The 18147-nt window shown below is 39.6% G+C and overlaps 1 protein-coding gene across 8 annotated transcripts in view; it reads right to left on the bottom strand.

Moving 5' to 3' along the window:
- Positions 1-175: 175 nt before the first annotated feature.
- TPD52 (tumor protein D52) overlaps positions 176-18147 on the bottom strand; it is a 111722-nt gene continuing 93750 nt past the window's right edge. For 3 of the 8 annotated variants that reach the window (XM_045454808.1, XM_045454801.1, XM_045454804.1), the window contains exons 3-8: positions 17147-17295; positions 15288-15389; positions 14165-14191; positions 7567-7608; positions 6023-6071; positions 176-1809 (exon numbers count right to left, since the gene is read on the bottom strand). In XM_045454808.1, coding sequence (XP_045310764.1) covers positions 1693-1809; positions 6023-6071; positions 7567-7608; positions 14165-14191; positions 15288-15389; positions 17147-17295 — 486 coding nt within the window. In that variant the 3' untranslated portion in view covers positions 176-1692. The remainder of the gene's footprint in view (positions 1810-6022; positions 6072-7566; positions 7609-14164; positions 14192-15287; positions 15390-17146; positions 17296-18147) is intronic. The other 5 variants (XM_045454809.1, XM_045454803.1, XM_045454807.1 and 2 more) reach the window with 2 other exon arrangements.

The following is an 18147-nucleotide window of genomic DNA, read 5'->3' as shown; positions in this document are numbered from 1 at the left end:
TGCCTTAAAGCCTCTTTAAGGAAAGAATTTATATGTTAGTCTAACACCATTAAGCAGTGATTTAAAGCAGAGAGTAAAAATAATGTTTTTGTTTTTTTTGCATAGACACCAGTTGATTATTTAATACAAGCTGTTTCCAGACCATTGGTCTCACAATAAATATTGAGACCTATACTACTGATATACAGAATTTATTAGGCTTTTCACATTTAATAGAGCATATTTTCAGTTGCATCTAAAGTGCTATAACAAAAGCTCTAGCAATCAAGAATGGTAGCATGTTACTTATGACAATCGACACTTGTGGCTTTTCAAATTTGGTTTTCATAAGATAATTTATCCTGAAGTAAATCTAGTCATGCTTTTAAAAAAATGCCTTAGGTCACTCCAAGCTTGGCAATTAACATTTGGCATAAACAATAAAACAATCACAACTCGATAAATAACAAATACAACATTATAGGCCATAACCATACACAGAATAATGAAAAGGTAATAGTGATGAATAAGTAGCTATTAGAATAGAGTACCTTGGCCTCCATGCAGATACTTTGAGAGGCTTTGGTTCATTCAGCCCTGCCATTTTTTCAAAATAGGGGGCAATGTCTACAGTATCATTGTATAATTTCTAAGACACTGAAAACAAGTAAGTAAAAAACAATGTGTTGATTTTCATTAATGCATTAAATCCTCAGCAGTTACCACCAACCCCTTATTATAAAATCTTTTCAAGTTTTTTAGTCCTACAACTTTGTGTGCTTATTTTTAAACGGTGCTGAATGAATTAAATGAAGACAGCAATGTTTCCCCTAACGTGATTGATTACAGCTAAAAATCTTCCAGGCTTTCGAATGGAACATTTGTTGAGAGTGTTCATATTTCAGCTTACTAAGAATTACAGTATGCTTGCTTCAGAATGTTATTTTGCAATTTACTCTGAAACTAAAAATTTAATCTTGTGAAAAATAAGTTGATATAAATGGCATAATAACAAATACACTAAAATGGTTACTGTCACAAAGGGTGACACGGATAAGATGGTTCCACTCTGGAGTCACCTAGGAGTTTGAATTGCTGTACATGTTGTCACTTACAAACCATAACAAATTGGATGTAGAGCTGATTTATTTAGTCTGCTGTCTTCAGACACACACGATAGAAGATACCTCATACCAGAATGTTTACTCAAAAATATTTTTCGTAGCTGGTAACTCTTCCCTTGGAGGTAAAGAAAATTATGCCAAAACTTTTAATAACCAGAATTCAGAGAACTTTAAATTTTAGTTAGCAATCAAATATACAGTGGTTCAAAGAGAAAACAAAGAAAATCGTTTTGAAGACAAAGATCAAACTGACATCCCAGAGCCAGAGCAGTTTTATAAAGTAGGAAAGCAGTTATGAGAAACCTGACGATTCTTGGATCATTCTAATGAGGATCCCCAGGTATTACATGTGTTTTTACAACAGTGTTTCCTATATCGGGGGCCTTAAATGCACATGAAAGGGTGTTTCCCAGGAACAGAGGTGAAGATACTTTTATGGTGTTCAACCCACAAACTATTTGGTCAGATGAACATGTAAAGCTAAGTAAAAGCACATCCGGTGGGAACTGAGAGCAATGAGTGTTGACATGATGTGCTTGGATGCTGCTTGCAGCGGCTGGCAGTGGGCGGCATCACACAGGTAAGCACCTCACAGGCCCCCCTGCGTCTGCTCCGGAAGAGGCTCCGAGGTGGCACTGGCATTTGCAGTTGAATTCAAGACTTCTCCGAAATCCCCACCAGCAGGCTTGGTTCCCCCTACCTTAGACTTTAAAAAAAAAAAGTGCAAAAAGGACAAAACATTATGAAACGAAACGCTCAGCTGACGCTGCAAAAAAAAAAAAAAAAGTAACTCGGATTTTACTTTGAGGAACACATAAATCAGGCACCTAGCAGCCCAGTGACTGTTCTCTACATGTACGGAATTTAGTACTGTTGCAACATTCAGTGCCGCAATAGAAAACCGTGCAGTCTTCTCTGCTGAAATACTCCCACCCCTCCTCTTTTTTCCCACCTGCTCAATGCTCTTCACAGGGAAATTTGTCTGAAAACCTTCTTCAGATCTCTTATTCTAAAATACCTACTGAAGTCTCTTTATATTTGGATAGCACTTCGTATTCCATCCAATTGTTCATTGAGCTACACTCATTCAAGAAATACCAAATACAACAAAGGAAAGAAATATATATATATATATATATTTTTCCCCCCACTTATAGTGTAAACTTTCTAACCCAGTGCTACTTAAGGTGTGCTTTAATCGTAACACACAGACTGACTCCACAACACCTGGGAGCTTGTTAGGAAGAGTCTCAGACCAACCTCCCCGCCTCCAGCTACAAAGATCTCCAGGGGCTTCTTGACAAGTTAAAGTTTGTGGAGCATTACTCCAATTGATCTGGCCTGATATTGTCAATAAACATTTGTCTGCGTGAAGAGGTCTACCATATATTTGGATAATACTTTATGCTTTTCCAAACCTTTATGATGTCACTTCATCCTTAATAACACTGATGTATCTATGCTCTCTCTGTTACATCCTTAATGACCAGCAAGACAGCTGACTAACATTAAGAAACCAGTCAACAGGGGTGCCTGGGTGGCTCAGTCGGTTAAGCATCCGACCTCGGCTCAGGTCATGATCTCAAGTCTGTGCTGACAGCTTAGAGCCTGGAGCCTGCTTCCGATTCTGTGTCTCCCTCTCTCTCTGCCCCTACCCCGCTAGTACTCTCTCTCTCAAAAATAAATTTTTTTAAAAAAATTAAAAAAAAACAGTCAACCAACAACGAAACTCATAGGTTTCACTTGACCTGCTCTTAGCTCAATCTTAACCAACTAGCCACAGACACATTATCGGCTGGAATCTTGTTGAAATTTTCTCTCCTTCTTTTTGGTCTCCCATCCATAATCTCTGAATTGTCTGAAAAATCTGCACAACTTATGTCCACTGTATATTTGTTAAATTTATTAAAACACATGTCTTAATTATAGGAAAATACTAAGACCCTTACACATGTCTAACATTGAACACCTCCCTCCACCACTGGTTCCTTCTCTATTCTTAAGACTTTACATAACTGTAGCACTCACCTAGCTGTCTTGGCCAGACACCTGGGAGTCATCCTTGATCTTGCTCCATCTTGTTCCACATCCAATCAGTCACTAACTTTTTGGCTGTCATTTCTAAATTCTAAATATCTCTCAACTCTGTCCCGTCAGCACTACCTTAATTCACTCCACCGCCATCTTTGGCCTGGATTACAACTCCTTCCTCCTAACCAGTCTCCCTGGCTCCAGATCTCCTTAGATCTGCAGGGCACCAGTGACCTTTCTAAAATGCACAGAATACACCACCCACATTGTTTAAAATCCTTCAGAAGCTTCTCATCGCCCTAAGTCCAAATTCTTTAGTGCAGCCTACCCATCACTCGAGCTTTATCTCCTGCCCACTACCCTACAGCACAGCAAAATGCCTGGTATTCCTCAAAAAGGTGTCAAAGCTTTTAAAACATTCTCCTCAACCTAAAGGCCTCCATTTATATTATCTTGTCCTGTAAGAAACCTTCTCTTACCTTCCTTCCTAAGCTAGGTCAGAAGTTTCTGCATCCCCAAGTCTCCCCATCATGGAGCCTTACCTTACTTTTTGCTTTTTTTTTTTTTTTAATGTTTATTTATTTTTGAGAGAGAGAGAAAGAGCAAAAGCAGGGGAAGGGCAGAGACAGAGAGGGAGACACAGAATCCAAAGCAGGCTCCAGGCTCTGAGCCTCACGCGGGGCTCAAGCTCACAAACCGTGAGATCATGACCTGAGCTGAAGTTGGACGCTTAACTGACTAAGCCAACCAGGTGCCCCCACTCACTTTATTTTCAATGGCCATTTAATTGCCTACACATCTTGCAGAAAGGGTCTGTATCTCTCTTGCTCACTGGGGTATCTCCAGGGCCTACCATTCATCATCTGGCACATGGCAAATGCTCAATTATCAGAGATAAATGAACCAATCCAAAATCTAAACATAAGTACATGTAGACCCAATATTTAATTGAACATAAAGGTAATTTAGCAAAATTACATCCCAAGTGTACAACTATATTTTACAGCTTTTGGGGGGATAGCTGTTTCCTATTCTATACTTCTAAAAATTACATGTTTTTATCTGAATGGTGCCTAGTCATGTTTCAAAAGCAAGTTTCACCACAATTTATAGAATCTAAATACACTCAGAGGCAGAATATATAGTAAATGACCTGGAAGTTTCTAGTCCTCTTCAGTGTCTAAAGCATACAGCTATCTGTTTTTTCCAACCCGTCATTTCAAAAACTAATGCTTAAGGCAGATTTCAAGGAGAGACTCAGGATAATCCTAAATAGTGACAGCTGACTTCCTATAATGTACAGTTTAATTGCAAACACATGACTAAGCATTAAAAATAATAAAGCAGGTCTCCTACTGACCTAGAAGAATGACTGGGATATACTTGTTGTTCATCAAATATGTATTAAGTAGCATCAATGTGCCAAGGACTAATCCAGGCCCTTGAGAAGCATGAGTGAGAAAGAACAGGTCCCTGTGTTTGTGGGATCATCCAGCACATATGCTAGTGGGGGCTGGATGAACAAGTTATAGGACTGCGCGTGCAGTTGTGATTCATATCTGCAAAATGTTTATACACTTATGTGGAAACAGAAAAGGTGTGTATTCGTGTTTGTATGGCAAGAAAAAAAGACCCAAATCACACTACAGTGTTTGGGTTCCTTTCCATAAGTAGCCCCTGCTTCTGTAATTTAAAAAAGATGCATTTAAAAATAAGTAACTCAGGGGCGCCTGGGTGGCTTAGTCAGTTAAGCGTCCGACTTCGGCACAAGTCATGATCTCACGGTCTGTGAGTTCGAGCCCCGCGTCAGGCTCTGTGCTGACAGCTCAGAGCCTGGAGCCTGTTTCAGATTCTGTGTCTGCCTCTCTCTCTCTCTGACCCTCCCCCGTTCATGCTCTGTCTCTCTCTGTCTCAAAAATAAATAAACGTTAAAAAAAAAAATTAAAAAAAAATAAATAAAAATAAGTAACTCAGTTACGATTATGAAAGACTAAATCTGAATATTTGTTTTTAAGCAGATTTATATAAAACGCTTAAGATAATAATTTTAATCCTTAAAAAATACCCACAGTTAATTATCAGGATTTGTTTAGGAAGAAATGAAACACTGCTTTGGCCCAAACTGAAGAGAAGGCTGGGAACTGGTCAGGAACCAGACAACCTTTCTGGTCGCTTGTGATCCTAAGAGTTAATAATTTTATAGTTTTGAACATAATTTTGAAAATATAATTTATAAATTAATAAAAATAATCACTGAAAATGCCCACCTTCACTGTAATCAAAGCAATCAAAAAATAAAACAGTGAATCATCAATAGTGATCACCATCATAATACAAATGTCTAATGACTGAGGATTGAACAATCAATATCTGTCACAAGGTACATGTAAACATCCATTAAACATAATATTGAGGAAGAATATTTAATGATAAAGGAAAATGTTTATGTTGTATCTGGTTAATCCCTTCTTAAAGCATTAACATTATAGTCCAACTACATACATATCACTGGCTCCGGGTGACAGGACCAACTTTTTGTGTGTTATTCTTTGGGCTTTTCGATGTTGTTGCTAATTTTCTACAATAAAATTTATATTAAATTTTGTCACATTATAAATGTATTGGAGCAGTACACACTTCTCAAGTACTACTGGCTTTTTAAATTACACATTTCCTTTTAGCATTTAGCATTTAGCATCTACCATGCTACAACATACACTCAAAACATTGATTAAAAGAGTACATATCACCTATAATAATGTAAAGAATAAAGTCATCAAGGCTCTAAATATTTTAGAAAGAAAAAGTAATGTGAATAATTTACCCACAGCAAAAAAAATTAAGGCACCAAGCAAGACATCACTAAGATTCTATTCATCTCTACTTGCCTTTAAGTTTTCAACTTTTTCTTCAAATGATTTGAAAGTTGGGGAGTTTCTACGGAGAGAAAGAAAAACAGTAAAATTACAAACGCTGAAAAAAACTGATTTTGCAACATCATTAGTTGATTGTATTCCTCTTCACAGTTATTCTCAATCAGCAAAGAAACAGATTTAGCTGTGTATGTCTGTGCAGGCATAGAGGCAAATATGTAGTATTAGGTAAGATGATCAAATTCTGGTCTAAGATTTCTACAACAATGCCTTCAGTTCCACAAACAGCCTGTCTCAGATATACATGATATAGATGTAGTCAAGTACATGTGTGAGGAGAAGGAACAAAGTCGGTAAAACAAGAATTCTGTCACTTCTCTAACCATCTAGGTGTGCCACCCTTAGATCAGTTTAATTTTGGTTAAGGTAACTATACTCTAAAACTCGTGTTTAAATTCACATATTCCCTGGCAAAGAGTCCTACATGAACCCCCATCACCAAGCAGGACAAGCAGACCATATGAGTTTCCACAACAGGGATCCTGGTTCCCAGGGAGCAGCAGTAGAGATGAGGAAAGAGAGACCAAAAGGAAGGAAGAAGCACAGAAAAGTGGTTTTGCCTACATCACAAAGCTGCCCCAACTGACAGAGCACTCTGAGCCCACGGAAAGCCTCTCCCATGTCTTCACACTCATCCATATTAATCAACGAGGATCACAGAACCTATGTCCCTCACGTCTGGGTTTCCGAAGCTTTTAAACTATCCACCTGACCTCAAATATCCTTCCTATTACATAGATGAAAAAGGTGAAGAAGGGAACAAGGGGTTCTCTCCTTCCCACAGTGGTGATGGGCAACCAGGCCCAAGGGGTAGCCCCCCAGATGCATCCACAGCTCTTGGGAAGTTGTGGGCAATGCAAGCTCTCGGTTCCCACCTCAAGCCTATAGAAATCAGAAACCAGAGGGGGCGGGGTTCAGCAAGCAGGGGGTTTAACAAGCTCTCCAGGTAGTTCTGATGTATACTAAAGGTTAAGCCCAGCGTGTGTTGTTAAAAATCCCCTGCCTCTCTGGGGAGGTTAATGAGACAGTAACATGCACTGCTTGCACGTTGTTTCCTGATGGAAGAGGATGGCAGAATTGAATCACAGGTGGCTCCAAATGTCAGAATAGGATGAGGGAAGTGGAAATAGGGAGGTTGGGAAGCGGAGTAGCTTTAGCAGACAGAGGTGGTGGGACAGCTGTTATCTATGAAGAGCTTTATTAGATGGGTAGTGTTCACTTTTACAGTTAAGCAGATTTAAAATATGAAGCAATTTAATAGGTTTACAAAATAAAGTAGAAATAATAACTCTTTTTTTTAATCACAAACCTTTATTGGATCACTTGCACCCACCTTAACATTATAGAAGGAGCAACTGAAAACTGATACAGCGTTAAACGCGCAGCTTGTTTAGAGCAGAATCCTAGCTCCCCGCTTCAGAACAGTTCAAGTTACACATTGAAATAAAGAATAAGAAAGAGTAAGATCAGCTACATTTTGTAAAAATAAAATACTTTACCTCATAGCAGGCATGCTAATTGAATGTTGAATGGAGCGGATACTAAGAGGCAGCATTAAAAAGAGATAGACATGAAGTTAGTATCGTGATTAGACATTATAAAACGCAGCTTTCTAGGGGCTCATTCTTTTGTCACCATGAAGATTTATCTACTTTTTGAGGTGGAGGGGATAAAAATTATTCCAATGCACTTGTATTCATGAGCAAATTATTTTTGATTCAATTTTTTATTGTTCTTCTAAGTTATTTATTTATTTAAATGATCTCTACACCCAACGTGGGGCTCGAACTCAGGACCCCAAGATCAAGAGTCGCACGCTCCAACTGAGCCAGCCAGACGCCCGTTCATGAGCCAATTTAACCCATGTAGCTGACAGAGTTAATAATTCAACCTTGCACTTTTATAGCACTTTGGAAATTCTACAGTGCTTTTCACCTGTATCTATGGGGCATCAAGCACCGAGGCTCAGAAGTTAACTGATTTACCCAAGGTCACAGTAGGATGGAACCTGGGTCTTTGGGATTCCTGATTCAATGTTCACCGCCTCCCCTCAAAAAACGAAGCGCACATACAGATACACACACACACAAGTGAGGCTGGTGAAGGGCGCCAGCAGCTGCCTTTCTCCCACATATTTGTGACCAGACCAAAACAGGAAGGCTTCAAAATAAATCACCTATTTGACAACTGAAAGTGATTTAAAGATCACTCCTTAGTAGTAGTATCAATTTTCTAATAAGAGACACTTGTACTTCAGCCCAATGAACTAAATGTTCTTAATGGTCATTTTTGGCCCTTTGTTTTACTAGCACCAACTTCTTTCTCAAAGGCAATGCAGTTTACCGACCGTTCAGGCTCAAGGTTATCTACCCTCAGCCATCTCCCATAGAGACCACCTCGCAAGATGAAAGCACTTTAATTCTGGGGCTCACAAAGTCACTGTAAATTGCTGATATGATTACTATGCTTACAATATTTTGATCACTGGCACAGCCGCTTTGGTAGGAAATCTTTCCTTCAGGTAAGCTGGACAGCCCAAGATATTCTTCATTATATTTGAATATTGCATGTGTGATTTAAGTTTTCTCAAAAAATCAGTTGTTACACATGACAGTGTGTTTTAAGAGTAGCTCCCCAAATCTAGTTTTGCACTAATATGTAGTGACATGAAGTATGATCTAGATATAAATCAAAATACACTGGCAGTTCACATAGTCAAAATAATCAGTAAAGTATCTGGACATCTTCAAACTTAATGTCATATGTAACACAGGAAAGAATCCAGGCAGCTCACCATTCTCTCTATACTATAACGGTGGTAGATACCTTGGGTACAAGACTACATTCTAGGAGAATTGGCTAATGCTTTTCCTGCTTAATCTATTGCAGTGGGCTAGATCCATACTTGAAGGATAGAGATTCATAAAAATCATCCTTCTTAGTTTCCAATACTATTAACTACTATTAATTACAATCATTTACACTAGTTTAGAGCCTTCTAAAGAGGCTGTCTAATCACATTTCCACAGCCCCCTTCCATCATCATCAGTAATGATAACTGGATCAGTAGAACTCCACCCACCACAACTAACCTCCTGGTAATCTGCAAACTGTTTGGAGTGAATGAAAAGAAAGAAAAAACAAAAAAAGAGGACAATTAAGATTCTTATCCTGGGATTTTGTACACTAAACCACTGATTAATGGCTAGGTACATGAGCTGAAAAGTTATGTGGGCTTAGACGTTGAGGAAGGCCTTTCATGGGACCAGGAGGTACAGGCTGCAAGAATGCAGAAGCAGCCAGTTCCCCAAGAAAGGACTGAATATAGTGCACGGAGAGGTAGAAGAAAGGAAGCAGAGATGACCACGCAAGGAAGAGGGCAGGGTGAGAGAGGAACAGCAATTTCCTTGGCTTCTGGAAGCAACCTTGATTTTACCAGCTTTCCAACCAGCAGGGCTAGTCTGGGTGGGGAAAGGGCTTGCTACCTTTCTTCTCCTCAGATTCCAAAAGAACTTTCTATGTGACACATTCTCCTTCTTAGGGATGCTGGTTTACCTAATTTTTTGTTCCTCATAACCAAGACTCTTCACTAGAACATTCATTTTGGCAGAATTACCAAATTCTGGCAAAAGAAGGGGAGTGATGGCTTGGATGTATGATAAACTGCTTGTTCGTGGGACTCCCTGAATGAATTCAATAGTATCAACAAAATGAGGAAATACGTAAAGTGCAAATTTCAGAAATCCATAGCTAATTGTAGCCACTGTCCCTAAACACCCACTTAAAACTCATTCCTTCCAATGGTCATTTTCTGGGTTCTGTGCCCCTTGAACCAGCATACAAGCTAGTTAAGAGGAAACAAGTCAAAGGCAAAGTGGAAGAAATGATCATAAAATGAATTCTAAATACATCAAGTTGACTGTAAATTCAACATCCAGGGCACAAATTACTTCAGGATTATCCTACATAAGAAATAAACCAAGGTGATGAGAGTTGAAAAACTGAACAGTAAACATCGCCCCAAATTATCAGGGGATGGAGAATGAAAACAAGAAGTCAGTGCAGAGCTATGCCTGTGTGTAATCAAGGGGTCTCCCCTGATTAGGTAAGGGATGGGAGTGGAACATTAATGTAAGGAGGTACCAGGAAGAAAGGGGAAACTCACAAATAAGGCAAATAAGAGAAAACAATAATGCTGGAAATACAGCAGTCTCCGTCTCAAAATAAGTAAACATTTTTTTAAAAAGTTATTCTTTTGGGGCACCTGGGTGGCTCAGTCAGTTAAGCGTCCGACGTTGACTCAGGTCATGATCTCACATTTTGTGAGTTTGAGCCGCATGTCAGGCTCTGTACCAACAGCTCAGAGCCTAGAGCCTGCTTCGGATTCTGCGTCTCCTTCTCTCTCTGCCCTTTCCCCTTGTGCCCTCTCTCTGTCTCTCTAAGATAAAAAAAAATATGTAAAAAAAAAAAAAAAATGTCATTCTTTTAAAAAGCTGAATTGATTTTTTAAATTTTCCTGGTTTCTTACACAGTTCCTTGATCTTTTCATCCCCAATCACAATAAAAGGGGAGACATAAAGGGAGGAAAGAGAAGAAAGGAAGTGGTAGGTACTACACAGAGAAAGAAAAGAAAGAGTTAATGGTTAGCATGTTTGAATGCTTACTAGGTGCCAGACACGCTTTTGAGAGCTATCTATGTATTATTTTTCCATTGTGCCCTCACAATTATTTCTTGACTGTAACTGATAAGCCAAAGTAACTGCTGGCCAGTGCCTGGAGGGGCCTATTCTTAAACCTTGATCACTTTGGGGAGGCAGAACAATGCAGAGAAGAATACAGGCTCCAGAACCAGGGTGCTGTCTGGGTTCAAAGCTTGGGCTTCAGCCACTTAGCTGTGTGATCTTGGGGGGAGTCACTTAACCTCTCTATGGTTCAGTTTCCTCCTCTGCAAAATCAAAAAAATAATAGCACTTACTTCGGAGGGACTATATAGAGCCTTGCCTGGGACAGAATTATTCACCATTATTATTACTACAGATGACTTTAACAGAAACACACATTAACATTTATTTCATATTACATTGCAGTCTTTAAAACGTTTGCATTGCACCCAGTTGTTATTTCAGTTGGTAACTCGGACCACACAGTCTGGACCAAGGTCTGGCACATGGTTAGCGTTCAATAAATACTTCTGAATGAAAGCATGAATGAACAAAAACTTGTAACTAAAATTAGGAAACATGGGCATGAAAGGTAGAAAAGTTCAATAAAGCTTTTCAAATTCTAATCAAAAACTACTCTCTGAAAGAGAAGACATCATTTCTGTTCCCGTTAAGGGGTGAAAATTTTCAGCAAAACAGAATGGTCTGGAATAACCTTACTGAGTCCCAAATGAACAAAAAAAGATATCTAGAGATTTATATGAAGAAATAACATACGTAAACAGGAGAAACTTCCTTTGGAAATAAAAGGAAAGTTAGTTAGCACTTCCTCTTAAATATATCAAAATTCTTGACTAATGAAGCTGCTGAATTACTATACTATACTATTAGTAACACTGAAATTGATGTTTAACACTGGCACCCAGGAAAATGAGAAGGGTTTCTCTCAAAAAAATTTCAAAGTTTCTCTCAAAAACTTAAAGGCATGAATCAATGCTCAACACATATGTATAGACAATGAGCAAGTATGAGATGGGTGGATATGAACACAACACCTGAGGGGAAAGGCTGGCTGTCCCTGAAGAGCTTCCCACGATAGTTCTCATTACCATGTCCCACATCTGGCCCTCGACCCAGCTGTCACAGACACCTAATTCTCAGGGGACTAAAAACCGATCTCTCTCTTTTCTCCTCCACTTCCTCCTCCTTGCACACCCACCTGGGGTGCAAGGAACATATCTAAATCCCAAGTACCAATTTATTAATTGACAATGTGACCTAAAAACTGTTGCAGGGTCTAACAATTCATATCAGCAAATCAACCACAATTCTGTCCGAGAGTGAAATCATTGCCACAAGCTTGCTGGGTACACAGGGACTCAAAACAAAGGGAGGTTGACAGGATTAAGCAACTATTTCAAGCACTTGGCAAAAGAGGCCTCTCACATCGTCTCCATGGGAGCAAAGGCCTTGCTGCTGGGACTGAAACCCTCAAAATCTACTTTCCAAGCTTCCTCTCCTTGGACAGTTTTTGGGCCAGTATTTGCCACCGTGACTCACTGATCTAAAAGATGCGGTTTTTCTTCATACACGTTTTCTATTATGTATGTTTTTATGTGTTTCTATTTTATATGTTCTCATATATTTTTACATGTGAACACACGAAATCAGATCACAGTCAGGGTTTCTTGGCCGAGAAATTTAAGTGACTTTAGCCAACTTTTAATCTGTGAGACTTATCAAATTTAGCTTTCAGAAAATAATCCTGTATCTCTCATTTCCAGGTTTTAATCAAAAGTCTTACTTAAACTTCCACGTATGGATACACAATATATTATTAGAAACAGGACTACAAATGGCAGAGTGTAATCTCAATTATAGTTTTTAAATGAAATAAAAAAAAGTTGACTGTATAAGGAGCTAGAAAAGAGGGGCAATACCTAATCTGTTCCTGGTCAATTAATAAGACAGCGCATCCTGAGCCATCTTATGTGAATTTGCTTCATCTTAAAACTACAGAGAAAGCACAGGGACGTGTACTGATGAAACATTCCCCAACAGCACGTACATAAATATTTTTACATTTTTATTTCTATCACAATTAACATTGTTATATAATCCAGGGTTAACAGGGCTCTTCCACCTTAACTTATTCCTAGTCCCAACCCCCTTCCCCTACTCCATCCGCTCAAAGATTGTAAGGTCTTTCAGTATGAGAGCCATATCTGATGTATGGTTATATTCCATGGGCCTGTCCACAAAACGCAGTCTAACAGGAGCAGAATGGATCCTGTGACTGAATACGTATTCACACAACTCAAACGACTGTGGATAAAGTGGTCTTAACAGCTGCCTAAAGCACTGAGGCCATTTTTAATTGAATACCAAAAATACAAAACCACCTATCTCTTGATCTTCTTATCCCTATGGTTGGCTCTGACTTCCTGGGCCAAGTGTCACTAGGCCAGAAAGGCCTCAGCGATAAGTTTAAGTTTCCTTACTTAAGCAGACAAACAGCTAGGCTACAGCAAGTGACTGAGAACATAATTCGCACTAGAAAAACAGAGATGGAAGCAGCAGACCATGTTGTCTTTCCTGCTTACACTCTAAAGACCTTTCTCCAACTTAGTTTTCTCTATTAATTGGATAAACAGTCTGTATGGGAGACAGAGAAGAGGTATGCTCAGCATCACAAAGATTCCTTCTATAAGGCATGGTTTGGGCTGACATCTTTTTAATGTGTGTGTGGTTGATTGTTTGTTTGTTTGTTTGTTTTAGCCTAATAGGCTATTTTTCCTTTTGCAACCAGGAAATTTCCTTACCTGCATATGCAAAGAGTATAGTGTAAAGAAATTTAAAAAACAGTAAAAACTATAAGCTAGTAAAACAAATACTGGAAAGTGCAGAGTAATGGGTATATTTTATGTCTACTTTACCACAATGAAAAAAAAAAGTGATCAGAGTAACCTGTAGAAGACGGAAGACTGACATCATGAGGCAGTACATGTGCACTCTATTACAGAAGCATAATGGGACCCACGTGAAGGAGAATTCCAACATCCTTACAAAAGCACCAAAGAAATTAAAGCATCAAAAACAAACAAAGTCAGACATTAAAAGGGAGGAATTCTGTATGCCATGGTTGAGCTGCTTCTTTTGACCACCACCACCAACAAAAAAGTAAGAAATGTCAAAATCATTTCCATATCCCTGAACCACAGTGTCCAATTATTCTTCTTTTAATTTATCCGTTACCCACGGTATACAAAAACCCTCCCTTAAAAATAGGTATGCACTAAGAAAAAAGATATTCCAAACGCAAGTAAAGTATGCAGTGGACGAACACAACCATCCAACGTGGCATAATCAAGTCTACTTAAGCACACTTGTCTTAGACACCGGCTACAGCTGCAGGGATGGTTCAAGCTGTCCTTACCTAAAGGAATGTGAAAAGGCTTGCATTCTGTAAGAAGCCACAGTAAGCATTAAAAAAGAAAGCAGGTTCTGGTAAATCTAAAACAATGGAATAACCTACTTTTTAAAAGTCGTGTAAGGCTTAAACTGGACTCTAAAGGTCTAGACAATCAAGCTGGCATAGAAAGACATGAGAGCACCTCAGAGATGTACATAAATTGTCAAAAGAAAGCAAGTAAGCTATGTTTATTACACAGATGCTTAGAATGATGATGGTCCAAATACAAGAAGTCATTTGGATTTTTGGGTACGTAATAAATATACATTGGTTGCGAAACTTATTCAACCAACAAAATTCTGGTTGTAAAAGCTACATTCCCCACAAATGAAAAACACAAAGTCATGCAATCTGAGGGTTTTGTTAGTAAAACAAAAACACTTTCATGCCAACAGAAGCACAGCAAATTTAAACCATGTTTGTCACTTTCAGTGCTATTTGAATCAACATGGTGGGGGCGGGGCGGGGGAGCAGGGTGGATGCACAAAAGCACTGTGAAGTGGTTTTATTAAAACTGCCAGGAAAATTCTGCAGACTCATCTGAAATATAAATGCAAAACAAAAAGCAAAGCTCAATATCAAGATGTGGGCCTAGGCATGAATGTAGAGAGAGCTTACACATTAGTACAAACCAGGACACGGATGAGCATGTGGTAATCGCACCATGGTATAACAGTGTACCACGCAGAACTGAAGCCGGTCTCGGTCCACGCGTGCAGGGAGCACTCCTGGACCTGTTGCCAGGAGGACCACAGGCTCGGCCCACAACCACAAACTTGCAACCACAAGAGACATACTTACCCTGCATGATCAGGAAGGACTAAAAGGACAAAAATGCACAACCAGAATTTTCCAACAACCTTAAAAGTACTCACAAGATGATTATTTTGAACGCTATGCCTAAGAGCCAGAAGGCCACGCCTAAAATAACTGAGACAATATTTCAGGTCCTGGTTTGAAGGAGAGGCCTCCCTCACTTGAAGACAGGAGAATCCAGCATTATCCACAAAGTCAGGAAATACGTGCAACCACAACGTATTTTAATTTGCCTCAGCTACTTAATGAGCAAGGAGAAATGAGGACATACTTTACATCTTCCAGCTTTTTGGTGATGACCGATCCAACAGATGAGAAAGCAGCGGATGCCTTCTGTCCAGCTTGAGATAAGGTTTCAGAGGTCTTTTTGTATCTATATTAAATTATAAAAGAACAGAGTAAAGAAAAGGTAAGCTAACCTTTTCTAATAGCAATAATTTAAAGAATGATTACCACCTCTTGGAGAGCTCTCAAAAATTAAAAAAAAAAAAAAATTGTTTTTAGAACATCCCAAATCCTTCATAACCACCAGGACAACATCATCACATCGTTTTATTATTAACCATCATGCAGGCTCAATCTTCAGCAGTGCCCTAGGACAGCCAAACAGACGCCTATAAAGGCGGGGCCAAGGAAATCGGGGTAAGGGGTAAAAAGAGTCATAGAGAAAAGCTGAAAATGAGCCAGAGGCTGAAATTATACCTCTTATTCTTTTCCACTGAAGCCAAACAAAAATGAAATCAAATTCCTCACATGCCTTTTATAACTTTATTCCCTAAAAAGGGACCAGAAGCAAGGTAAGGTCCCTGCGTACTTTTTATCCAAGTAAGTTATATGGCCGTAAAGAATTTTTTTAATTTTGCATATCTGCAGAGCTACCACATAAGGACTTGTGGACTCTCGACGGAATACTGAAAATGACTCAAGTATGATATCTGCTATAGCATAAAGCTATCATTTACCACCTTCCTCTTCCCATCTACCCAGGGATTAATGAAGGACAAACAAAACCAAACGAATATGGTAGCTACAAAGAGGTTAAGATCCTCATGTTATTGACAGGGATGCTCAGGCATTTTTACTTATCCCATCAAGAAAAAAATACTAAAAATAAAAAGTTTATGGTGATTCACAAAGAATCTTATATGGACTTATATGGGTCGGAAGTGGACCAAAGGGGGTAGACACCCTAGTGTGTACCTAGTGTCCTAGTGTCCTAGTGTTGTCATGTCAAGATGCAGTCAGCCACACTGCTGCTGGTAACCAGCTCAGCGCAGGGATGAACACAGACTTCAGGTGCACCTGGGTGGCTCAGTCCGTTAAGCGTCCAACTCTTGATCTCCACTCAGGTCACGATCTCCTGGTTTATGAGTTTGAGCCCCGCATCGGGCTCTGTGCTGATAACATGAGGCCTGCTTGGGACTTTCTCCCTCCTTCTCTTTCTGCCCCGCACTCATGCACATGTGCTCTCTCTCAAAAATAACTAAGTAAACTTACAAAAAAAATTTTATAGAACATACTTCAGAATCTGTTACCAGAAGCTAGCTCCTCCTTATGCTAGGAAACAAAACTGCATCATGATTAAGGCCGTATCAAAATGTATGTGATCAAAAAGACAAGAAGATTAAGGGGTGGGCCTCTGCCACCAGCACATATCAGAGACGATGAGCCAAGAGTCTTATGAGGAAGTAAAAAGAAGACTGGCTCTGTACTTGGTCAAATCTGAGTTCAAATGCTGCCCCTACATTTTGAGTTTTGTGACCTCAAAACTTATCTGATCCGTTTCCTTCTCTCGGGCTATCTCACCACCCACCCTATTTGGTTATTCTGAGGACTAAGTGACATAGGTGCATTTCTGGCAAGTCAATATATAACATTTTTGGAAAGTAAATGTTAGTTCTTCAACTCACATATGAGGCTGGCTTTCTTTCCTTCCCTAGAACAGTCTGAAAGACCAAAGTTAGAGAAGAGTCAGGTACACTTGAGAACTGGGCAGGGGGGAGTGCCCTGTGTACTATAAAGAAGAGTCGCAGAAGCATCCCTCAGCCCCTTTCAGTTCCCCTACCCAGACAAAAGGAGCAAAAGTGTCCTTTACATTCTCTAGAAAAATGTATGATCAAGGGGACATACGCAGATGTTGCTGTCACATCCTGCCAGCCTTTGGCAATGTTCTGTTTGAGTTCCTGTAGTGAATTGATCCCAAGTTTCCGTTTGATCTCTGCTAGATGCTTCTCTTTTGCTGCTAACACTTGAGACAGAGTCTGGATTTCTTCTTCTACCTATGAGGAAGGGAGATGGGGTAAAAATATAGCAAAGTTAATATTATTAGTGCAAAACTATACTAAAAGTTCTGGAGAAATTTAAAAACTTTTTTGATTCACTGATCTCTTTAAAAACCACATACAGCATGTTGTTAATAAGTAAACTGGTTATGTGCCGATCTCTCCTGTAGAGAGTCTCTTCTCTTCCTTACATTTCTATCTTGAATTGTCCTCAGCCTTCTCCTCTCTCTGTACGTCTTTACTCAACTATGTCATGGAAGCTTAGGGCTCGAACCTCCACACAGAAGATATTCAAATTATTCTAACATCCACTCTTCTGACCTCTGGTCTGCATTTCCGGCTTGCCAGTTCTAGTAGAAAGCCCCCAAAACTCCTATTTGTGTACCAAATGAAACCCATCTCTACTCTCCACCAAAACGTGCATAGCCAAGCCAAACTGAAAGCCAACCTTCCCATATATTTCATGTGAGTTTATCTGGAAATGTCCGTCCCAGGGCCTGCCAAAGCCACAGACATAAACAAATCAAACTATCTCCCCCGGAGAGCCCCACAGAAGCCCTGTGTGGACCCCCTGACACTGACTGACCAGCCTTAACTGGGCAGTTAGAGGTGGGCCCCTAACCCAAGGACAGCCAACCCATCAAGTGGCCACCAATCAGTGAGTGATGCGCCTGATGTAAAAAGAGATACTCCAGTCTCTCTCATTCAGAAATCCAGCTTGAGAAACTGAGATAACATTGGGAGAAGAAGCTGGGAAGACTTAGATAAAGAAGCCCTGAAGTACCGGTAGGGCACAGTGAGATTATGAGAAATGGAAGCCTAAATATACTTGATGAGGCCAAAAACTCT

Source organism: Leopardus geoffroyi, chromosome C3 (assembly GCF_018350155.1).
Source record: "Leopardus geoffroyi isolate Oge1 chromosome C3, O.geoffroyi_Oge1_pat1.0, whole genome shotgun sequence".
Classification (NCBI taxonomy): domain Eukaryota; kingdom Metazoa; phylum Chordata; class Mammalia; order Carnivora; family Felidae; genus Leopardus; species Leopardus geoffroyi.
This window is presented reverse-complemented; position numbering and strand designations above follow the sequence as displayed.